Raw genomic sequence first — 18,094 nt, 5'->3', positions numbered from 1 at the left:
TGAATTCCAGGGAATACTGACCAAGAGTTGCCGGACGTTCCTCATACGGTATCCCTTTCATTCCTGGAATCATTCTTGTGAATCTTCTCTGAACCCTCTCCAATGTCAGTATCCGTTTACTGAAATAAGGATCCCAAAACTGCACACAATACTCCAAGTGTAGTCTCATGAGAGCCTTATAGAGCCTCAACATCACATCACCGCTCTTATATTCTATACCTCTAGAAATGAATGCCAACATTGCACTCGCCTTCTTCACCATGCCTCAACCTGGAGGTTAAACTTTAGGGTCCTGCACAAAGACTCCGAAGTCCATTTGTATCTCTTCATTTTGAACTCTTCCCATCTAAATCATAGTCTGCCCGTTTATTTCTTCCGCCAAACTGCATGACCATGCAATTTCCAACACTGTATTTCATTTTCCACTTAGTTTCCCATTCCCTTAAACTATCTAAGCCTGTCTACAGGATCTCTGCTTTCTCAACAGTACTCGCTACTCCACCTACATGTGTGTCGCCGGGTATCATTGGCATACATCGCAAAAAGCAGCGATTCCAGCACCAAACCCTGTGGAACTCCACTGGTAACCGGTAGCCAGACAGAATAGGATCCCTTTACTCCCAGTCTCTCTTTTCTGCCGATCAGTCAATGCTCCACACACGCTAGTATCTCCCCACTATACTTTTATGGTCTCTTATCTTCCTAAGCAACCTCATGTGCGGGACCTTGCGAAAGGCCTTCTGACAATCCAAGTTCACCATGTCTACTGCATTTCCTTTGACCCTGCTTGTAGTTCCCTCAAAACATTGCAGTAGGATATTCAGGCAGGATTTTCCTTTCAGGAAACCATGCTGGCTTTGACCTATCTTATCATTTGATTCCAGATATTCGGTGATATCATCTATAACAATGGATTCCAACAACTTCCTAACCTCTGCTGTCAGGCTAACTGGTCTGTAGTTTCCTTTCTGCTGCGTACACCCTTCCTAAATAGCGGATTATCATGTGCAATTTAAAGTCATCCGGTACAATGCCAGAATCTATCAGTTCTTAAAACATCATTGCTAATGCCTCCGCAACCTCTCGACCGGTGGTGGAATTGGGAACAATAGGGTAATTTCAGAGTTTTGTTAAATAGATACTTGGAGCTTAGAAAAATAGAGGGCTATGCGCGATGGAAATTCCAGTCAGATTCTAGAATAGATTACATGTTCGGCACAATATTGTGGGCTGAAGGGACTGTAATGTGCTGTAGATGTCTATATTCTATGCTCTAGTGAGACATGCTTTCGTATCTTGGGTGGGTGTAGAAGACAGAATGTCCAGGGTGGTGATGGTTGGTTCTTTGATCATGATGACGGCAGGAAGTATAGGCAGAGTTCCTGGAGGGGAGGCTGGTTTCCGAGATGTGCTCAGCTGTGTCCACAGTGTTCTGCAGTCTCTTGCGCTCAGGGGTGGAGCAATTTCAATATTAGGATTCAGGAACCCGGACGGTTCATGAGAGCAGGGTGGTAGACGTGATGTGTGGGGAACTCAATAAGGCGTTTAATGTTTCCACTTTGTTGGCTACTCTGTAGATTGGTGTGGGACCCAGAGAGATTTGACTGACTGGTTTGTGCGGATTTGTAGGCATAATGTACGCTGAATTTAACAAGTCCAAACACGAGGTCCCAGTTGGTAGATTGCTCAGGAAGATGGAGGGCAGGGAGGTAGGGAGAGACGGAGAAGGAACGGAGCAGTGACAGAGGAAGGGAGAAGGGAAGATAGGGACGGTGGAAGATAGAAGAGACAAGGAGATTCTAGATGGTGTGAGATCGGAGGTTCATTGTCGGGCTGATTTGACCGGGGATGACAGATCAGGCACGGGTAGTGCATGTATTGTATTGAACGATACATGAATCAGCAAATAATATCAAAGAGAACGCTAAAATATTTTTTCAAGTACATAAAGAGTAAAAGACAGGTGAGAGTAGATAGAGGACGGGCCTTTGACAAAGTCTCTCTCATGGGAGATCCATTCACAAGATTTTGATGACTGGGATTCACAGTGAATTGGGAATTTAGTTTCCGTACTGGCTTGTCCACAAAACACAGAGGGCACACGTCCGTGACTGGTGTTTTTACCCGCGGATCCGCACTGGGACCTCTGCGGCCAAGACTTGAGAACCTGGACATTTAACAAGGCTTTCCGTGTTGCGAACATCCTGCATCGCAGACAGGCCAGTACAGCACAGGAACGAGCCCTTCGGCCGGCAATGCTGTCCAGGATGCATTCCCTCTGGTGTTAGACATTTCACATTTGGAAATGAGATTCAATACGCCTGATTCAGCACAACTAGAATGTTTTATAAAGTTGCATTATAACAGCAGAACCTTTTAACGCTGTGCCCCAACTAATAATGTCAATCATGATATAAGACATCTTCACTGTCCTGTCAGAAAGCATGGCCATGAACTATGGCATCGGACTGCAGATCGCTCTGCTGAGCAGCACTCTTTAGGATTTTGGCTTTAATAGTGCGCTGTCTCTGAACATCTGACCTGCCAAGGTGCAACATTTTACGTTTGTCCGGGCTAAACACTACCTGCCATTCCTCCATCCCATATCAGAAACTGATCCATGTCCTACAGAATTCTTTGCAGGTCCTCTAAACGAACACAACACCAATCAATGTATCATCTGCAAACATACCAAACCACACGTCTACATTCTCAGCCAGATCGTTGATATACATCACAGACAGGAGAGATCCCACCCACATCCATAGATACAGGTCACTTCATTGGAGTAGAACAAGGTTACTCAATCACAGAATGCAGAATAAAGTATCAAAATTACAGAGAAATTGCAGTGCAGGCAGACTATAAGTTTCAAGAGCCACGAAGAGGAAGATTTGAGGTCAAGGGTACATCTTATCGTATTAGGGGTCAGTTCAATAGTCTGATTACTGTAGTGTAGAAACTGTCCTTGAGCCTCCTGATACATGCTTCCGCATTTTCCCTCCGATGGGAGGGTGCTGAAGACAGAATGCCCGGGGACCTTTGATAACGCTGGGTGCTTTATCGGAGCAGCAGTGTGTGCAGAAAAAGTTCATGGAGGGAAGGCTGGTTTCGGAGCTGGTCTCAGCTCTTTCCACAACGCTCTGCAGTTTCTTGCGGTCATGGGCGGAGCAGTGTTTATATTTTTATTGTGGAACCAGGACGTTTCATGAGAACAGGATAGCAGACCTGGTGAACAGGGAAGACAATGAACCATTTTGATTTTTTTTTTTCACTTGGTAGACTACTCTGTGTAATGGTGTGGGACCCAGCGGAAATTGACTGACTGATATGTTCGGATTCATAGGGTGTCGGTGGTGGGACCAGTGATCTTTGTCAACTAAATCGACCATTTATAGCAGATTATACAATACACGGTAGGTGAGCTTACAGACGACATTAACGTCGATGGCGTTTTAAACAGTGAAGACAGTTATCTCTCACAGAGGGATCTCGATTCGCCGGGGATGTCGGCTGAACAGGAGCACATGCAGCTTCATTTGAGCTATCGTATTTCAAGAGGACAAACAATAGGGTAGTACTTACACGCTCAACAGGAGGAAACATGGGATATGTTATAGAACGAAGGGACCCAGGGCAACAAGTGGAATGGGAGTCACAGGTGGTCTGGGGTCGTGGACAATGTTGTAGAACAGAGGGACTCAGGGGTACAGGGACACGGTTCCCTGAAAGAGCAGTCACTGGTAGACAGGGACCCTGGGGAGTGTTGTAGAACAGAGTGACCCAGGGGTACAGGGACACGGTTCCCTGAAAGTGCAGTCACAGGTAGACAGGGACTCTGGGAAGTGTTGTGGAACAGAGGGACCCAGGGGTACAGGGACACGGTTCCCTCAAAGTGGAGTCACTGGTAGACAGAGACTCTGGGGAGTGTTGTAGAACAGTGGGATCCAGGGGTACAGGGACACGGTTCCCTGAAAGTGCAGTCACAGGTAGATAGGGAACCTGGGAAGTGTTGTAGAACAGTGGGACCCAGGGGTACAGGGACACGGTTCCCTGAAAGTGGAGTCACTGGTAGACAGGGACTCTGAGGAGTGTTGTGGAACAGAGGGACCCAGGGGTACAGGGACACGGTTCCCTGAAAATGTGGTCACAGGTCGACAGGGCGATGAAGAAGGCGTCTGTCACGTCGCCCTTCATCAGTCAGAGTAATGAGTACAGAAGTAGGGAGGTTACGTTATAATTGTACAAGACGTCAGTGAAGCTACACTTGGAGTAAAGTGTCTCGTTTCCGTCGTCGGCCTCTAGATAAGATGCCACTGAGCTGGAGACAGTACGGAGGATACTTACCAGGACTTTGCAGAAACTGGAGTAACTGAATTGTGGAGATAAGTTAGACAGTTTGGGACTTTACATCTTGGAACACACAGGTGACCTTACAGAGTTGTATAAAAGCACATGGGGCACATGCAAGGTGAATGCGCAGAGTCGTTTTTCTCTTGGTTTAGAGAATCGAGAACCAGAGCCCGCAGGAATCAGGTGAATGTCGAAGGTGGTGTTACTGGGAACACGGGTGAAACCTTTCTCTTTTATTGAGATGGTGGTCCATCTATGGAACGAGCTGCCAGAGCAAGTGGCCGATACAGATGCGTTAGAACTTGAACGTAAAGCACGTGACCTCTTCATATTGTCCTCTGACCTGCTGGTGCAGTCACTGATAGTTTGGCGGGTCCAGGGGCTATTATAGGATTGCAGAGAATTTAGACTTTCCCAAGGTTCAGGGCGGAATAGGTAGGTGTTAAACCATCTGGGAGGGGGGGGGTGAGAGAGAGAGAGAGAGAGAGAGAGAGAGAGAGAGAGAGAGAGAGAGAGAGAGAGAGAGAGAGAGAGAGAGAGAGAGAGAGAGAGAGAGAGAGAGAGAGAGAGAGAGAGAGAGAGGAGAGAGAGAGAGAGAGGGGAGAGGGGGGAGAGAGAGAAATAGCAGGCGGAGAGACGGTAGAGAATCGTGGGAGTGCGGACAGAGAGGCGGAGAAGAGAGGGAAAGAGGAAGTGGGGCAGAGAGGGAGTAGACACGGAGGAAGAGGGCTGAGCGGTAGGGAGAGTAGGTAACGGAGAGGCGGAAGTGACGGGGAAAGACGGGGATTTCAAATAGGAGCGAGTGGGTAGATGGTGTGGAGGAGGGTGAGAGAGTTGTGCGATGGGCGGGAAGATGGAGTAGAATGGGGAAACAGAACAAGGGGAGAATTGGAGAGAGTGTGGCGGAGCGATAATGGGAGCGAGGGTATGAGTGGATGGGGAGTGACAAGCACAACTGGGAGAGAGGGTAGAGTGAGGGGAGGAAAAAGTGGAAGATGGCAACAGCGGGACAGAGGCAGCGAGAGAGAATATATATTTTTAAATATTTGTCACAAGGTTGATTTTGGTTTACATTTGGCTTTCGGGTGCTTGTGATGTGTATGGCCGACCTCGACGGAAATGAAGATGGATGGTCGTTCAAATCGCAACCAACACACAGATTGTTGGTGTTGTGGAAAGTGTGGAACAACGCTGATGGATTCAGTGGGATGTGGATCAGCTGCAGATGGGTGCGAAAATGGCTCACAGAGTTTACTCCGGGTAAGAGCGAGGTTCTGATCTCAGGAATGTTAAAATGCCGTGAGACGGGACATAACTAACGGCAGGACCCTTCCCTATCGACGTAGAAACGGATCACGGTTGAACACTGAGGTCAATGGATTGTTAAACACTTGGCAGAACATGAGGCTGCTGAACAAGAGCTCATGGAATTCTGGGAAGTTACATACGAGGATAGCGCGTTGGTTGATTGGCAGGAAACAGAGAGTGGGAATAAAGGGATCCCATTCTGGTTGGCTGCCTGTTAACAGTGGTGCTCCACAGGGGTCCGTATTGGGGCCGCTTCATTTTACGTTGTGTATCAACGATTTGGATTATGGAATAGATGGCTTTGTGGCTAAGTTTGCTGACGATACAAAGATAGGTGGAGCGGCCGGTAGTGCTGAGGAAACAGAGAATCTGCAGAGAGACTTGGATAGATTGGGGCAAGAAACAAAGAAGTGACAAATGAATTACAAAGTCGGAAATTGTACGGGCATGCACTTTAGTAGAAACAAATAAACGGGTAGGCTATTATTTCAATGGGGAGTGAATTCAAAGTACTGAGATGCAACGGGACTTGGGAGCGCTCGTGCAGGATACCCCTAAACTCCAGATTAACCTCCAGGTGGAGTCGGTGGTGAAGAAAACGAATGCAATGTTGGCATTTATTTCGAGAGGAATAGAGTACAGGAGCAGGGATGTGATGCTGTGGCTCTATAAGACACCAGTAAGACCCCACTTGAAGTACTGCGTGCAGTTTTGGGCTCCTTATTTAAGAAAGGATGTGCTGACATAGGAGAAGGTTCAGAGAAGATTCACTGGAATGATTCCGGGAATGCGGGCGTTAACATATGAGAAACATCTGACTGCTCTTGGACTGTGCTCCTTGGAATTTAGAAGAATGTTTGGGGACCTCATAGAAACATTTCGAATGTTAAAAGGCATGGACAGAGTGGATGTGACAAAGTTGTTCCCCATGGTGGGGGAGTCTAGGACGAGAGGGCATGACTTGAAGATTGCAGGGCGCCACTTCAGAACAGAGATGCGAAAAAAAATAAAATTAGCCAGAGAGTGGTGAATCTATGGAATTTGTTGCCACGGGCGGCAGTGGAGGCCAAGTCATTGGGTGTATTTAAGGCAGAAATTGATAGTTATCTGAGTAGTCAGGGCATCAATGGTTATGGTGAGAAGACGGGGGAAGTGGGACTAAAGGGGAGATTGGATCAGCTCTTGATGAAATGGCAGAGCAGACTCGAAGGGCCGAATGGCCGACTTCTGATCTTTTGTCTTATGGTCTTATGGATTTTAGACGGGCATTTAACAACGTCCCTTTCATGGAAAATTCATTCACAAGATTGCGTGACTGGGATTCATAATGAACTGGGAATTTGGGCTCTGACTTGGCTGTGAACAGACCTCAGAGAGCGGCGGACGCTGTTTGGAAGTCCGTGACTCCCGGTGTAGTGCACAGATCCGTCCTTCTAATTCTGCTCTTTGTGGCAAAGATTTGGATGGAAATCTGGATATTCAACTAGGCTTTGTGTGTTTAATGTCCTGTCTCATAGAGTTAGCGAATTGTTTTATTACTGTCAGATATAGAACAGAGACCAACCAGCGGAGTACAGAAACTGGCCTACAATGTTGTCCACAATGCATACCTTCTGATATTAGACATTTCAACGTTGGTGAAAGGAACTGTCTACTCAGTCTATGCCTCTTGTGATCTTAGAAATCTCTGTCGTGTCTCCCGTTCAACATCTTAGGAGGATGACCAAGGCCTTCTAATCCTCCCAATGATGTGGTGACCAGAACTGTATACAATACGGCGGATGCAGCCGAAGCAGAAATTTTGGTAAAACTGCAACATAACGCACTGACCTTTGAATCCCCTAATGACGAAGTCAAACGTGTTATAAGTACCAAACCACTCATTTAAATTGCCATCCGGGTCATCCGGAATATTTACATACATTACAGAGAGGAGAGGTGCCGGTTACATCCAGGGATACCGGTCACTTCATGGTAGTAGAGTAATGTTTCTATATTGTGAGTGAGGAACCAGGGCGGTTCATATGAACAGGGAATTACACGATGAACAGGGAAATCAATAAGGCATTTAACGTTTCCAATTAGTGGGTTACTCTGTAGAATGGTGGGGGGCACAGCGAAATTTGACTGACTGACGTGCGCATTGGCAGAGATAATATACACTGACTAACAAGTTCCCGGATTGTATATCGCACTGGAAGATGGAAGAGAGGTACATCCGGAGAGTCGGAGAAGCAATGAAGCAATGAAGGGTGGATGACTGGACATACTATTGGCTAGGCGGTCGTAGCAAAGTTTGAGGGTTGACGTTCGTTTCTCAGACTGGAGGCCGCTCATTAGCCGTGTTTACCAGAAGGTCGCTAGTGGAACCCGGGATCTTTGCAAACTATATCGACCATTTGTAACAGATTACACAAGACGCGCTTGGTAAGCTGGCAGATGACGTGATAAACAGTGAAGACGGTTATCTCTTACAGTGGGATCTCGATTCGCTGGGAAACTGGGCCGAGCAGCAGCAAATACAATTTATTTCGGGTAAGTGCAAGCTGCAGTATTTGAGGAAGGCAAGCCAGGGTGGGACATTCACAGTGAAGAGGAGGAACCCTGGGGAGTGTTATAGAATAGACGGACTCAGGGCTACGGGAAAACGGTTCCCAGAAATTTGGGTCAAGGATAGATAGGGCAGTAAAGATTGCATCTTCGTCAAAGAAGGCACTGAGTACAGGAGTCGACAGGTCACTTTGCAGTTATACAGGACGTAGGGTAGGCCGATCTTGGAGTATAGTGTTCAGTCTCTGTCCACCTGCTCCAGGAGAAATGGCACTAAGCAGCAACGATTGGAGAGGGAGCTTTACGGGGATACTGCCGAGACTCGAGGGACTGAGCTATGGAGATAGGTCAGGCAGGTTAGGATTTTATACCTTGGAGTTCATGGCTGACTGACAGAGGTTTATAAAACCACGTGGGGCAAGACAAGGTGAATGCGCAGAGTCATTTTCTATGGACATGCAGATTCGAGGGTCAGAGCGCACTGTTCTGAGGTGATCGCAGAAATAATTTAACTGCGGACCAGAGTGACATTTCTTTAATCAGACGGTGCTCCGTCTGTGGAAGGAACTGCCAGAGAAATGGTCGATGCAGATCTATTAGTACTTGTACAGTTGTGCGTATAGCACGTGACCCCTTCAGAATGGCGTCATCAATGTGAACTCTGACCTGCCTGAGCAGTCACTGGCATTTCACCTGGTCTCGACGCAATAGGAGGATCTTCATCCTTAGCGATGGGAAGTTCATTTTGGCGAAAGTTCAGCAGAGAGTAGGTGGGGTCCAGACCATCTGGAAGAGAATGGAAGAGAATGTGAGAGAGTGAGAAACAGAAGGGCAAGGGACAGGTAGAGAATGGGGTGGGGCGGAGTGAGAGACTGGGAGAAAATATGAGGGAAATGAGGAAGTGACTGGAGAAAGACGTGGAGACAGAGCAGCAGCGAGAGTGATGGAGGGAGAGCGGAAATAAGGTGAGAGATGAAGCCGCCGGACGGGAAAATGGGAGAGAATGGGGAGGCAGAACGAAGACAGAAATTCGACAGGCAGTGGGAATGGAGAAGAGAGAGCGAGGTTATGAGTGAAGTGGCAATGAGAAGTGTGCGAGCGTTATCGAAAGTGTCAGAGAGAGAGAGAGGGGGAGAGTGAGGGTAAAAAAAATGTGGCAGAGGGACAGAGAGGGACAGAAGGAGCGAGAGACAATTGGTGAGAGAGAGAGGGATACGGTTTTATTATTTTAGTCGTAGTTGTATCATTGTTTGCAACCTCTGATCTTTTTTTGACACATTGGAAATATGTCGGGCTTGTGGGGATTTACATGTTGTGGGGATTTTCGCGTTCTACTGTGTTCCTTTCTTCCTTGGCTTCTTGTAAGAGGAAGAGCGGTAGGTAAACTAGTGGTTTTCAGTACCAGAGTCCCGAGTTAAACAAATCTCAATATATTTTTACAAAGACGACTCTCAGGTATTCGTGTTTAATTTTTTGTGTGTGTGTGTGTGATGTGAATGATTGACCTGAATGAAAATGGCTGCTAAATTCATAAGACCATAAGACATAGGAGCAGAAGGAGGCCATTTCGTCCATCGAATATTCTCCGCCATTCAATCATGGGCTGATCCAATTCTCTAGCAATCACCACTCCCCTTCCTTCTCCCCATAACCTTTGATATCTTGGCTAAACTAGAACCTCTCTATCTCTGTCTTAGATGCACCCAGTGACTTGGCCTCCGCAGCCGTTTTTTGGCAACAAATACGGCAGATTCTTCACCCTCTGACTGAAGTAATTTCTCTGCATCTCAGTTCTAAAATAACGTCCTTCAATCCTGACTCGTGCCCTCTTGTTCCAGACTCCCCTAACATGGGAAATAATGTTGTCATATCTCATCTGTTCAGGCCTTTTAAAATTCGGAAAGTTTCTATGAAATCGCCCCCGCATTCTCCTGAACTCCAGGGAGTACAGCCCAAGAGTTGCCAGACGTTTAGCGTACGGTAACTTTTAATTCGTGGAATCATTCTCGTGAATCTTCTCTGAACCACATTCAATTCTAGTACACGTTTTCTAAAATAAAGAGCCCAAAACTGCACACAATACTCCAAGTGTAATCTCACGTGTGCCTTATAGCGCCTCAGCATCACATCTCTGATCTTATATTCTACACCGCTACAAATGAATGCCAACATTGCATTCGCCTTCTTCTCCATCGATTCAAACTGGAGGTTATGCTTTAGGATATCCACAAAGACTCCCAGATGTCTTTGCATATCTGTATTCTGAACTCCCTCCCCTTCTAAATAATAGACTGCCCGTTTACTTCTTCCACCAAAATGCATGATCGTACACTTTCCAACATTGTTTTTTCATCTGCCACTTCGTTGTCCATTCCCTTATACGATTTAAGTCTTTCTGCAGGCTCTCTGTTTCCTCAACACTACTCGCTACCCCACCCATAGTTGTGTCATCGGGAAATCATTGACATTCATCGCAAAATGCATTGATTCCAGCACCGAACCCTGTGGAACTCCACTGTAAGCTGCAGCCAGACAGACTCGGATCCCTTTATTCCCAGTCTGTCTTTCCTGCCGATCAGTCAATGCTCCCACACTTGCTGGTATGTACCCAATACGTTTATGGGTTCATTTCTTCCTAAGTAGCCTCATGAGCGGCACTTTGCCAAAGGCCTTCTGACAATCCAAGTTCACCATGTCTACTGCACTTCCTTGGACTACCCTCCTTGTAGTTTCTTCAAAAAATTGCAGTAGGATATTCAGGCAGGATTTTCCTTTCAGGAAACCATGCTGGCTTTTACCTATAGCCTTATAAACATATAACAATTTCAGCACAGAAACAGGCCATCTCGGCCCTTCTAGTCCGTGCCGAACGCTTACTCTCACCTCTTCCCACCGACTTGCACTCAGCCCATAATCCTCCATTCCTGTCCTGTCCATATACCTATCCATTTTTAATGACAATATCGTAACTGCCTCTACGACGTCTACTGGAAGCTGGATCCACACAGCTACAACTCTCTGAGTAAATAGGTTCCCCCACCTGTTACCCCTAATCTTTTGTCCCTAAGCTCTCAAATCATGTCCTCTTGTTTGAATCTGCCCTACTCTCAATAAAAAGCCTATCCACGTCAACTCCATCTTATCATTGGCCGCCAGGTATACCGTGATATCATCTATAGCAATGGATTCCAGCAACTTTCCAACCTCTGCTGTCAGGCTAACAGGTCTATGGTTTCCTTTTCTGCAGCGTACACCGTCGCTAAATAGCGGATTAACTTTTCCAGTCATTCGGTACAATGCCAGCATGTATCGAATTTTGAAAGATCATTGTCAATGCCTCTGTAATCTGTCCAGCTACTTCAGTTCAGAACCCGAGGATGCATTCCATCTGGTATAGAGATTTCTCCACCTCAGACCTTCCAGATTTTCCTGAACACCTTCTCATTCCTAATTTTCACTGCAGACATCACTTCCCTGACACTCTTTCATGTTCCAGAAAGGAAGCCATCGAACTGGAAATGAGTGCACGGGGAGATTTTCGACGTCGTTGCCGGGAATTCAGGGTCTGAGTTAGGGAAAGAGGATGAGTTGAATGGGACTTCATTCCTTGTAGCGCAGGGATGACCTTTCAGGGGTATATAAAGCCACGAGGAGCACAGACAGAGTGAATGGGCGCAATTATTTCCCCTGGACTTGGACAATCGAGGACCAGAGCGCACAGGTATAGGGAGTGAGGGGAAAAAGATTCAACTGGTGAGCCGATTGACAACCGTTTGTTACCCAGATGGTGGTCAGTCTGTGGATCGAGCTGCCTGGGAACTGGTGGAGAAGAATGCCTCACACAATAGGGCCTTTGGGAGTATGACATGTGAGCCGTCTGGAATGACGTCGTTGTTGCATCACTGACCTGTTTGTGTATTGGTGAGGCGTTCGACTTTCCGAATGTTCAGCTCGGTGTAGGTGGAGGTCAGATGGTCTGCGACAGAGAGATAGACAAGGATGAGAGAGCGCGGTAGAGAATCTGGGACAGTGAGGTGCAGAGGGGAAGGAAGAGAGTACAGAGAGGGTGGAGAGAGGGTTGGCGGAATACGAGAGGGATGCAGGGAGAGAGGCAAGAGAGGGAAGCGAGACAGGGAGTTCAATGACAGAGAGTATGAAATTGTGTAGTTGAGAGAGGGATGATCGAAGAGGGTCGATGGGGTGGAAAATGCAAGAGAATGGAGAACCGAGAAAAAGGAGAGATGAGGAGAGCGAGGCGATGAAGTGGGAGTAAAGAAGGATAAAGAAGGGAGTGAGGTAGTCAGCGGGGAGAATGGATTGAGAGGCAAGATAGAGGGGCTAGTGAGTAGAAAGTGAAGGGAGGAAAAATGAGGGAGGGAGGGTGGAAGACACTAACGGAATGAGAGGGTGAGGGAAAGAGTGCAGAAGGGGAGAGCGAGAGTGAGAGACCGGGGGGCGGGTGACAGAGGGGTGAGGATTCAGAAAAGTGAGCAATGAGAGACGGAAGAGATAATGGGGTAGAAGGAGTAGAGAGATGTTGGAGATAGTGAGAGAGCAGACACCCTCTCACCCTCTCACATTGCTCCCTCCAAGTCATCACTCCTGCGAGTTCCCTCCGAAATATTCTCAAACAGCGAATCGTTAGCGTCAGCCGTAAGTTTGCCCTGAGGTTTCTCGACAGGAATGGACACATTACATGAACACAGTCAAGGCAACAAAGATGAAACTGAGCTCCATCTCTACGGAACTGGGGCACAGAGAGGGTCTTGAATTTAAGCTCCACGTACGATACATCAGGTTCAGCTGGGAGCAGAACACTCAGGTTCAAATTGGCTGAGGCTTCCTCATCATCAACCCAGCGCGCACACCGGGGGAGCACCAGACTGTTCCATCACACACTCCGAGGTCAGACACAGAGTGAATCTCCCGCTGCAGCGGCTCACAGTCCTGGGCTCAGGTACAGAGTGATGCTCCCTCCCACTGTGCCATCGCAGACCCCCGGGGTCAAACGCAGAGGTGTTTCCATCCACACTGTCCATCCACACGCTCTGGGAGGCAGACTCATATTGAAACTCCCTCCCTCCGTCTTTCTGCCCCACTCACCTCGGGAAGGAGCCCTGTGAGCCAGTTTTTGTGGGTTTCTTATTCATGTAGGTCTCGCGGTCGTCCATCCTGTCGCGGATTCTCTGCGTCTCTGAGCTCTGGAAGGAGAAGCAACCATTGTCAGAGGAAGCTTGTTTTGACAAGTGAGTCAGACAGACAACAACAAACATGAGCTGAGCAGCTGATAAAGAGAGGAACCGAGAGCAGGGAGGGAGAGGTGAGGTGCCGCGGAGAGGGATTCAGAGAGAATGGACTCAGTAAAGCCTTTGACAAGGTCCCGCATGGGAGGTTAGTTAAAAAGATTCAGTTGTTTGGATTAGACATTGGCTCAACCGGAGAAGAAAGAAAGTGGTAGTGGATGATTACTACTCTGAGTGGAGGCCTATGACTAGTGGTGTGCTATAGGGATCAGTGCTGGTTCCATTGTTATTGGTCGCCTATATCAATGATCTGGATGATAATGAGGTAAACTGGATCAGCAAATTTGCTGATGATGCAAAGATTGGAGGTGTAATGGACAGTGAGGTAGGTTTTCAAAGCTTTCAGAGGGATTTGGACCAGCTGGGAAATTGGGCTGAAAAATGACAGATGGAGTTTAACGCAGACAAGTTTGAGGTATTGTGATTTGGAAGGATAAACCAAGGTAGAAGATACAAGGTATATGGTAGGGCACTGAGGAGTGCAGTAGAACAGAGGGATCTGGGAATACAGATACAAAATTCCCTAAAAGTGACGTCACAGGTAGATCGGGTAGTAAAGAGAGCTTTTGGTATATTGGCCTTTTGGAAATCAAAGTATTGAGTATAAACGTCGGAATGTTATGATGAGGTTGTATAAGGCTTTGGTGAGGCCGAATTTGGAGTATTGTGTGCAGTTTTGCTCACCGAATTACAGGAAGGATGTTAATAAGGTTGAAAGAGTGCAGAGAAGGTTTACAAGGACGTTGCCGGCACTTGAGAAACTGAGTTACAGACAGAGGTTGCATAGGTTAGGACTTTATTCCCTGGAGCGTAGAAGAATTCGGGGAGATTTGATAGTGTTATATAATATTATAATGAGGATAGATAGAGTGAATGCCAGCAGGGTTTTTCCACTGAGACTGGGAGAGAAAGAGAAAAGAGGACATATGTTAAGGGTTAAGGGGGAAAGTTTAAAGGGAACATTAGGGGGGTGTTCTTCAAGCTGAGAGTGGTGGGACTATGGAGATGAGCAGCCAGGTGAAGTGGTAAACGCGGGCTCACTTTGAACTTTTAAGAAAATGTTGGACAGGTACATGGATGAGAGGGGTATGGAGGGATATGATCCAGGTGCAGGTCAGTGGGACTAGCAGATAAATGGTATGGCACAGCCAAGAAGGGCCAAAAGACCTGTTACTGTGCTGTAATATTCTATGGTTCTAAATAAATAAATAGAGGGGAAGCTCAAGCAGTTCGTTGCTTAACAGTCAGGGGGAGAAAGCGACGCTGACTAGACAGACAGTGCAGAGCACCCTTGTAGCCATTCCCGTGAGAAATATATATATATATATATATATATATATACCGCATGGATACTGTTTGTGGGGACGACCGACTAGGGGTGAGACACGGTGGCAGGGCCTCCAGCACTGAGTCTGACTCTGTGGTGCAGAACGGTGGACGGAGAAGAGGAGAGCTGTCCTCATTGGGGATTCTATCGACAGGGGAGCAGACAGGAGGTTTTGTGGACGTGAGAAGGACATCCGCATGTTTGGTTGCCTCCCGGGTGCCATGGCCTGGGATGTCTCTAACCGGGTGCATGACATCCTGGTACGAGAGGGAAAGCAACCAGAAGTCGTGATACATGTTGGTACCAACGACACAGGCAAAAAGAGGGATGAGGTGCTGAAGTGTGAGTTTCGGGAACTAGGCAGAAGGCTGAAATCAAGGATGGCTTTCTCAGGATTGTGGCCAGTGCTACATGGTAGTGATGGTAAACATTGGAGGAGATGGCAGTTGAATGCGTAGCTGTGGAGTTGGTGCAAGGGGCAGGGTTTTAGATTTTCGGTTCCTTGGTATCTCTTCTGGTGAAGGTGGGACATGTACAGTTTGGATGGGTTGCACGTGAACACGAGGGGGAGCAATATCCTTGCTGGTAGGATTTGTTGGCATGGTCCGGGAGGGTTTAAACTAAATTGCAAGGAGAAAGGGACCCGGAGCGATAGAAAAGTGGAAGAAGTGCATGGAGTAAAGCCAGATCTAACATATCGAAAGTATTTGAGGAAAGAGTAGAAGAATAAATGGTGTGTAAAAGGAGTAAGGTAGAAGGACTAAAGTGCTTGTACTTCAATGCAAGAAGCTTTAGGAACAAAGGTGATGAACTGAGAGCTTGGATACATACATGGAATTATGATGTAGAGGCCATGACAGAGACTTGGCTAGCTGCAGGGTAGGAATAGATCCTCTATATTTCTGAATTTCAGTGCTTTAAACAGATAGAGGAGCAAGGGGATGAGGGGTAGCATTACTGGTCAGGGATACTATTACAACTACAGAAAGGGTGGATAATGTCGCAGGATCCTCTTTTGAGTCAGTATGTGTGGAAGTCAGGAACAGGAAGGGAGCAGTTACTCTATTGGGAGTATTATATAGGCATCCTGGTAGCAGTAGAGATACTGTAGAATAGACTGGAATGCAGATTTTTGAAAGGTGTAAAAATAACAGGTTTTTATCATGGGTGACTTAACTTCCCTAATATTGATTGGTACATGATTAGATCCAATGGATAAGACGGGCCAGTGTTTGTTACGTATGTCCAGGACGGATTCCTGTCACAATATGTTGACAGGCCGACTAGAGGGGAATGCCGTACCAGATCTAGAAATAGGTAACGAATCGGGTCAGGTCATAGATCACTCAGAGGGTGAGCATCAGGGGGACAGTGACGACTGCTCCTTGGCATTTAGCATGATCATGGAAAAGGATAGAATCAGAGAGGACAGGAACATTTTAAACTGGGGAAGGGCGAATTAAAAGGCTATGAGGCTAGATCTTGCGGGTGTGAATTGGGATGATGTTTTGCAGGGAATGTACTATGCACATGTGGTGGATGTTAACTGATCTCTTGCAGGAAGTTAGGGATACATTTGTCATGTTGAGGAAGATAAAGAATGGTAGGGTGAAGGAACAATTGTTGAATATTGAGTTCGAAAATTTTGTCAGGTGGAAGAAAGCAGCATACCTGATGTTTAGGAATCACGGAACAGATGGGTCTATTGAGGAATATAGGGTAGCAAGAAAGGAGCTTAAGAAGGGGCTGAGGAGAGCAAGAAGGGGGGCAAGAGAAGGTCTTGGCGAGTAGGGCAAAGAAAAACCTCAAGGCATTCTTCAATTATGTGAAGAACAAAAGGATGGCAGGAATGAACGTAGGACCGATTAGAGATAAAGGAGGGAAGGTGTACCTGGACGCTGTGGAAGTGAGCAAGGTCGTCAATTAATACTGTTCTTCGGTATTCAACAATGAGCGTGCACTTGATGGCGGTAAGGACAATATCAGTGAGGTTGATGTTCTGGATCATGTTGATAACAACGGTGAGGAGGTGTTGGAGTTGTTAAAATGCATTAGGACCGATAGGTCCCCAGAGCCTGACGGAATATTCCTGTTGCACCACGAGGCGAGGAAAGAGATTGCTGATCCTCTGGTAGGATCATTAAGTCCCCGCTGTCCATCGGAATGGTACCGGAGGATGGGAAGGAGTTGAATGCTGTCCACTGGTTCAAAAAAGTTAGTAGGGATAGTACGGCTATTTATAAACCAGTGAACATCAAATCTGTGGTGGGAAAGCTGTTGGAAAAGATTCCTAGAGATTGGATCTATGGGCATTTAGAGAATCATGGTCTGACCACGAACAGTCAGCATGGCTTTGTGAGGGGCAGATCCTGTCAAGCAAGCCTGACAGAATTATTTGAGGAGATGACCAGGCATAGAGATGAGGGCAGTGCCGTGGATGTGAACCACTTGGGTTTTAGTGAGGCATTTGACAACGTTCCACACGGTAGGCGTATTCAGAAAGTCAGATGGCATTGGACCGGGGAAGTTGGGTCAGTTGAAATTAGAATTGGAAGGACATGTATGGAGCAGAGGGTGTGGTGGCGGGAGTACATTCGGATTAGTTGGTTGTGACCGGTGGTGTCCCACAACGTTCGGTTCTGGGACCTCTATTACTAGTGATTTTTATTAACGGCCTGGATGTGGGGGAAGAAGGGTGGGTTGGCAAGTCTTCTGACAACACAAAGGTTGGTGATGTTGTGGATAGTGTAGAGGATTGACGAAGATTGCGGAGAGATATTGATAGGATGCAGAAGTGGGCTGAGAAGTGGCAGTTGGAGTTCAGCCATGAGAGGTGTGAGGTGATATATTTTGACCCAGACCCGCTATTACAGTCTATCATTTTCGCATTTCCCCTTCCTCCCACTACTTTTAGTATCTTTCCTTTCATTTAGTCCTGACGAAGGGTCTCGGCCCGAAATGTCAATAGTGCTTCTCCTTATAGATGCTGCCTGGCCTGCTGTGTTCCACCAGCATTTTGTGTCGGTTGTTATCATGGGTGACTTTGACTTCCCAACTTTAAATTGGCACCTGATTCGTTCCAATGGTTTAGACGGGCAGAGTTGTTAAGTGTGTCCAGGTCGGATTCCTGTCACAGTATGTTGGCAGGCCGACTGGGGGATGCCATACTAGATCTAGTATTCGGTAACGAACCGGGTCAGGGCACAGATCTCTCAGTGGGTGAGCGTCTGGGGGACAGTGACCACCGCTCGTG

At 47.0% G+C, this 18,094-nt stretch overlaps 1 protein-coding gene across 1 annotated transcript in view; it reads right to left on the bottom strand.

The window, feature by feature from the left end:
• LOC140720046 (uncharacterized) overlaps window positions 1–18,094 on the bottom strand; it is a 45,339-nt gene that overhangs the window by 12,298 nt on the left and 14,947 nt on the right. Inside the window, exons 3-5 of the mRNA XM_073034945.1 lie at window positions 13,315–13,412; window positions 12,119–12,187; window positions 8,878–8,997 (exon numbers count right to left, since the gene is read on the bottom strand). Coding sequence (XP_072891046.1) covers window positions 8,878–8,899 — 22 coding nt within the window. The 5' untranslated portion in view covers window positions 8,900–8,997; window positions 12,119–12,187; window positions 13,315–13,412. The remainder of the gene's footprint in view (window positions 1–8,877; window positions 8,998–12,118; window positions 12,188–13,314; window positions 13,413–18,094) is intronic.

The sequence above is a fragment of the Hemitrygon akajei genome, unplaced genomic scaffold (genome assembly GCF_048418815.1).
Source record: "Hemitrygon akajei unplaced genomic scaffold, sHemAka1.3 Scf000035, whole genome shotgun sequence".
NCBI lineage: Eukaryota > Metazoa > Chordata > Chondrichthyes > Myliobatiformes > Dasyatidae > Hemitrygon > Hemitrygon akajei.
Note: the sequence above shows the minus strand (reverse complement) of the source record. Positions and strands in the feature narration are given on the sequence as shown.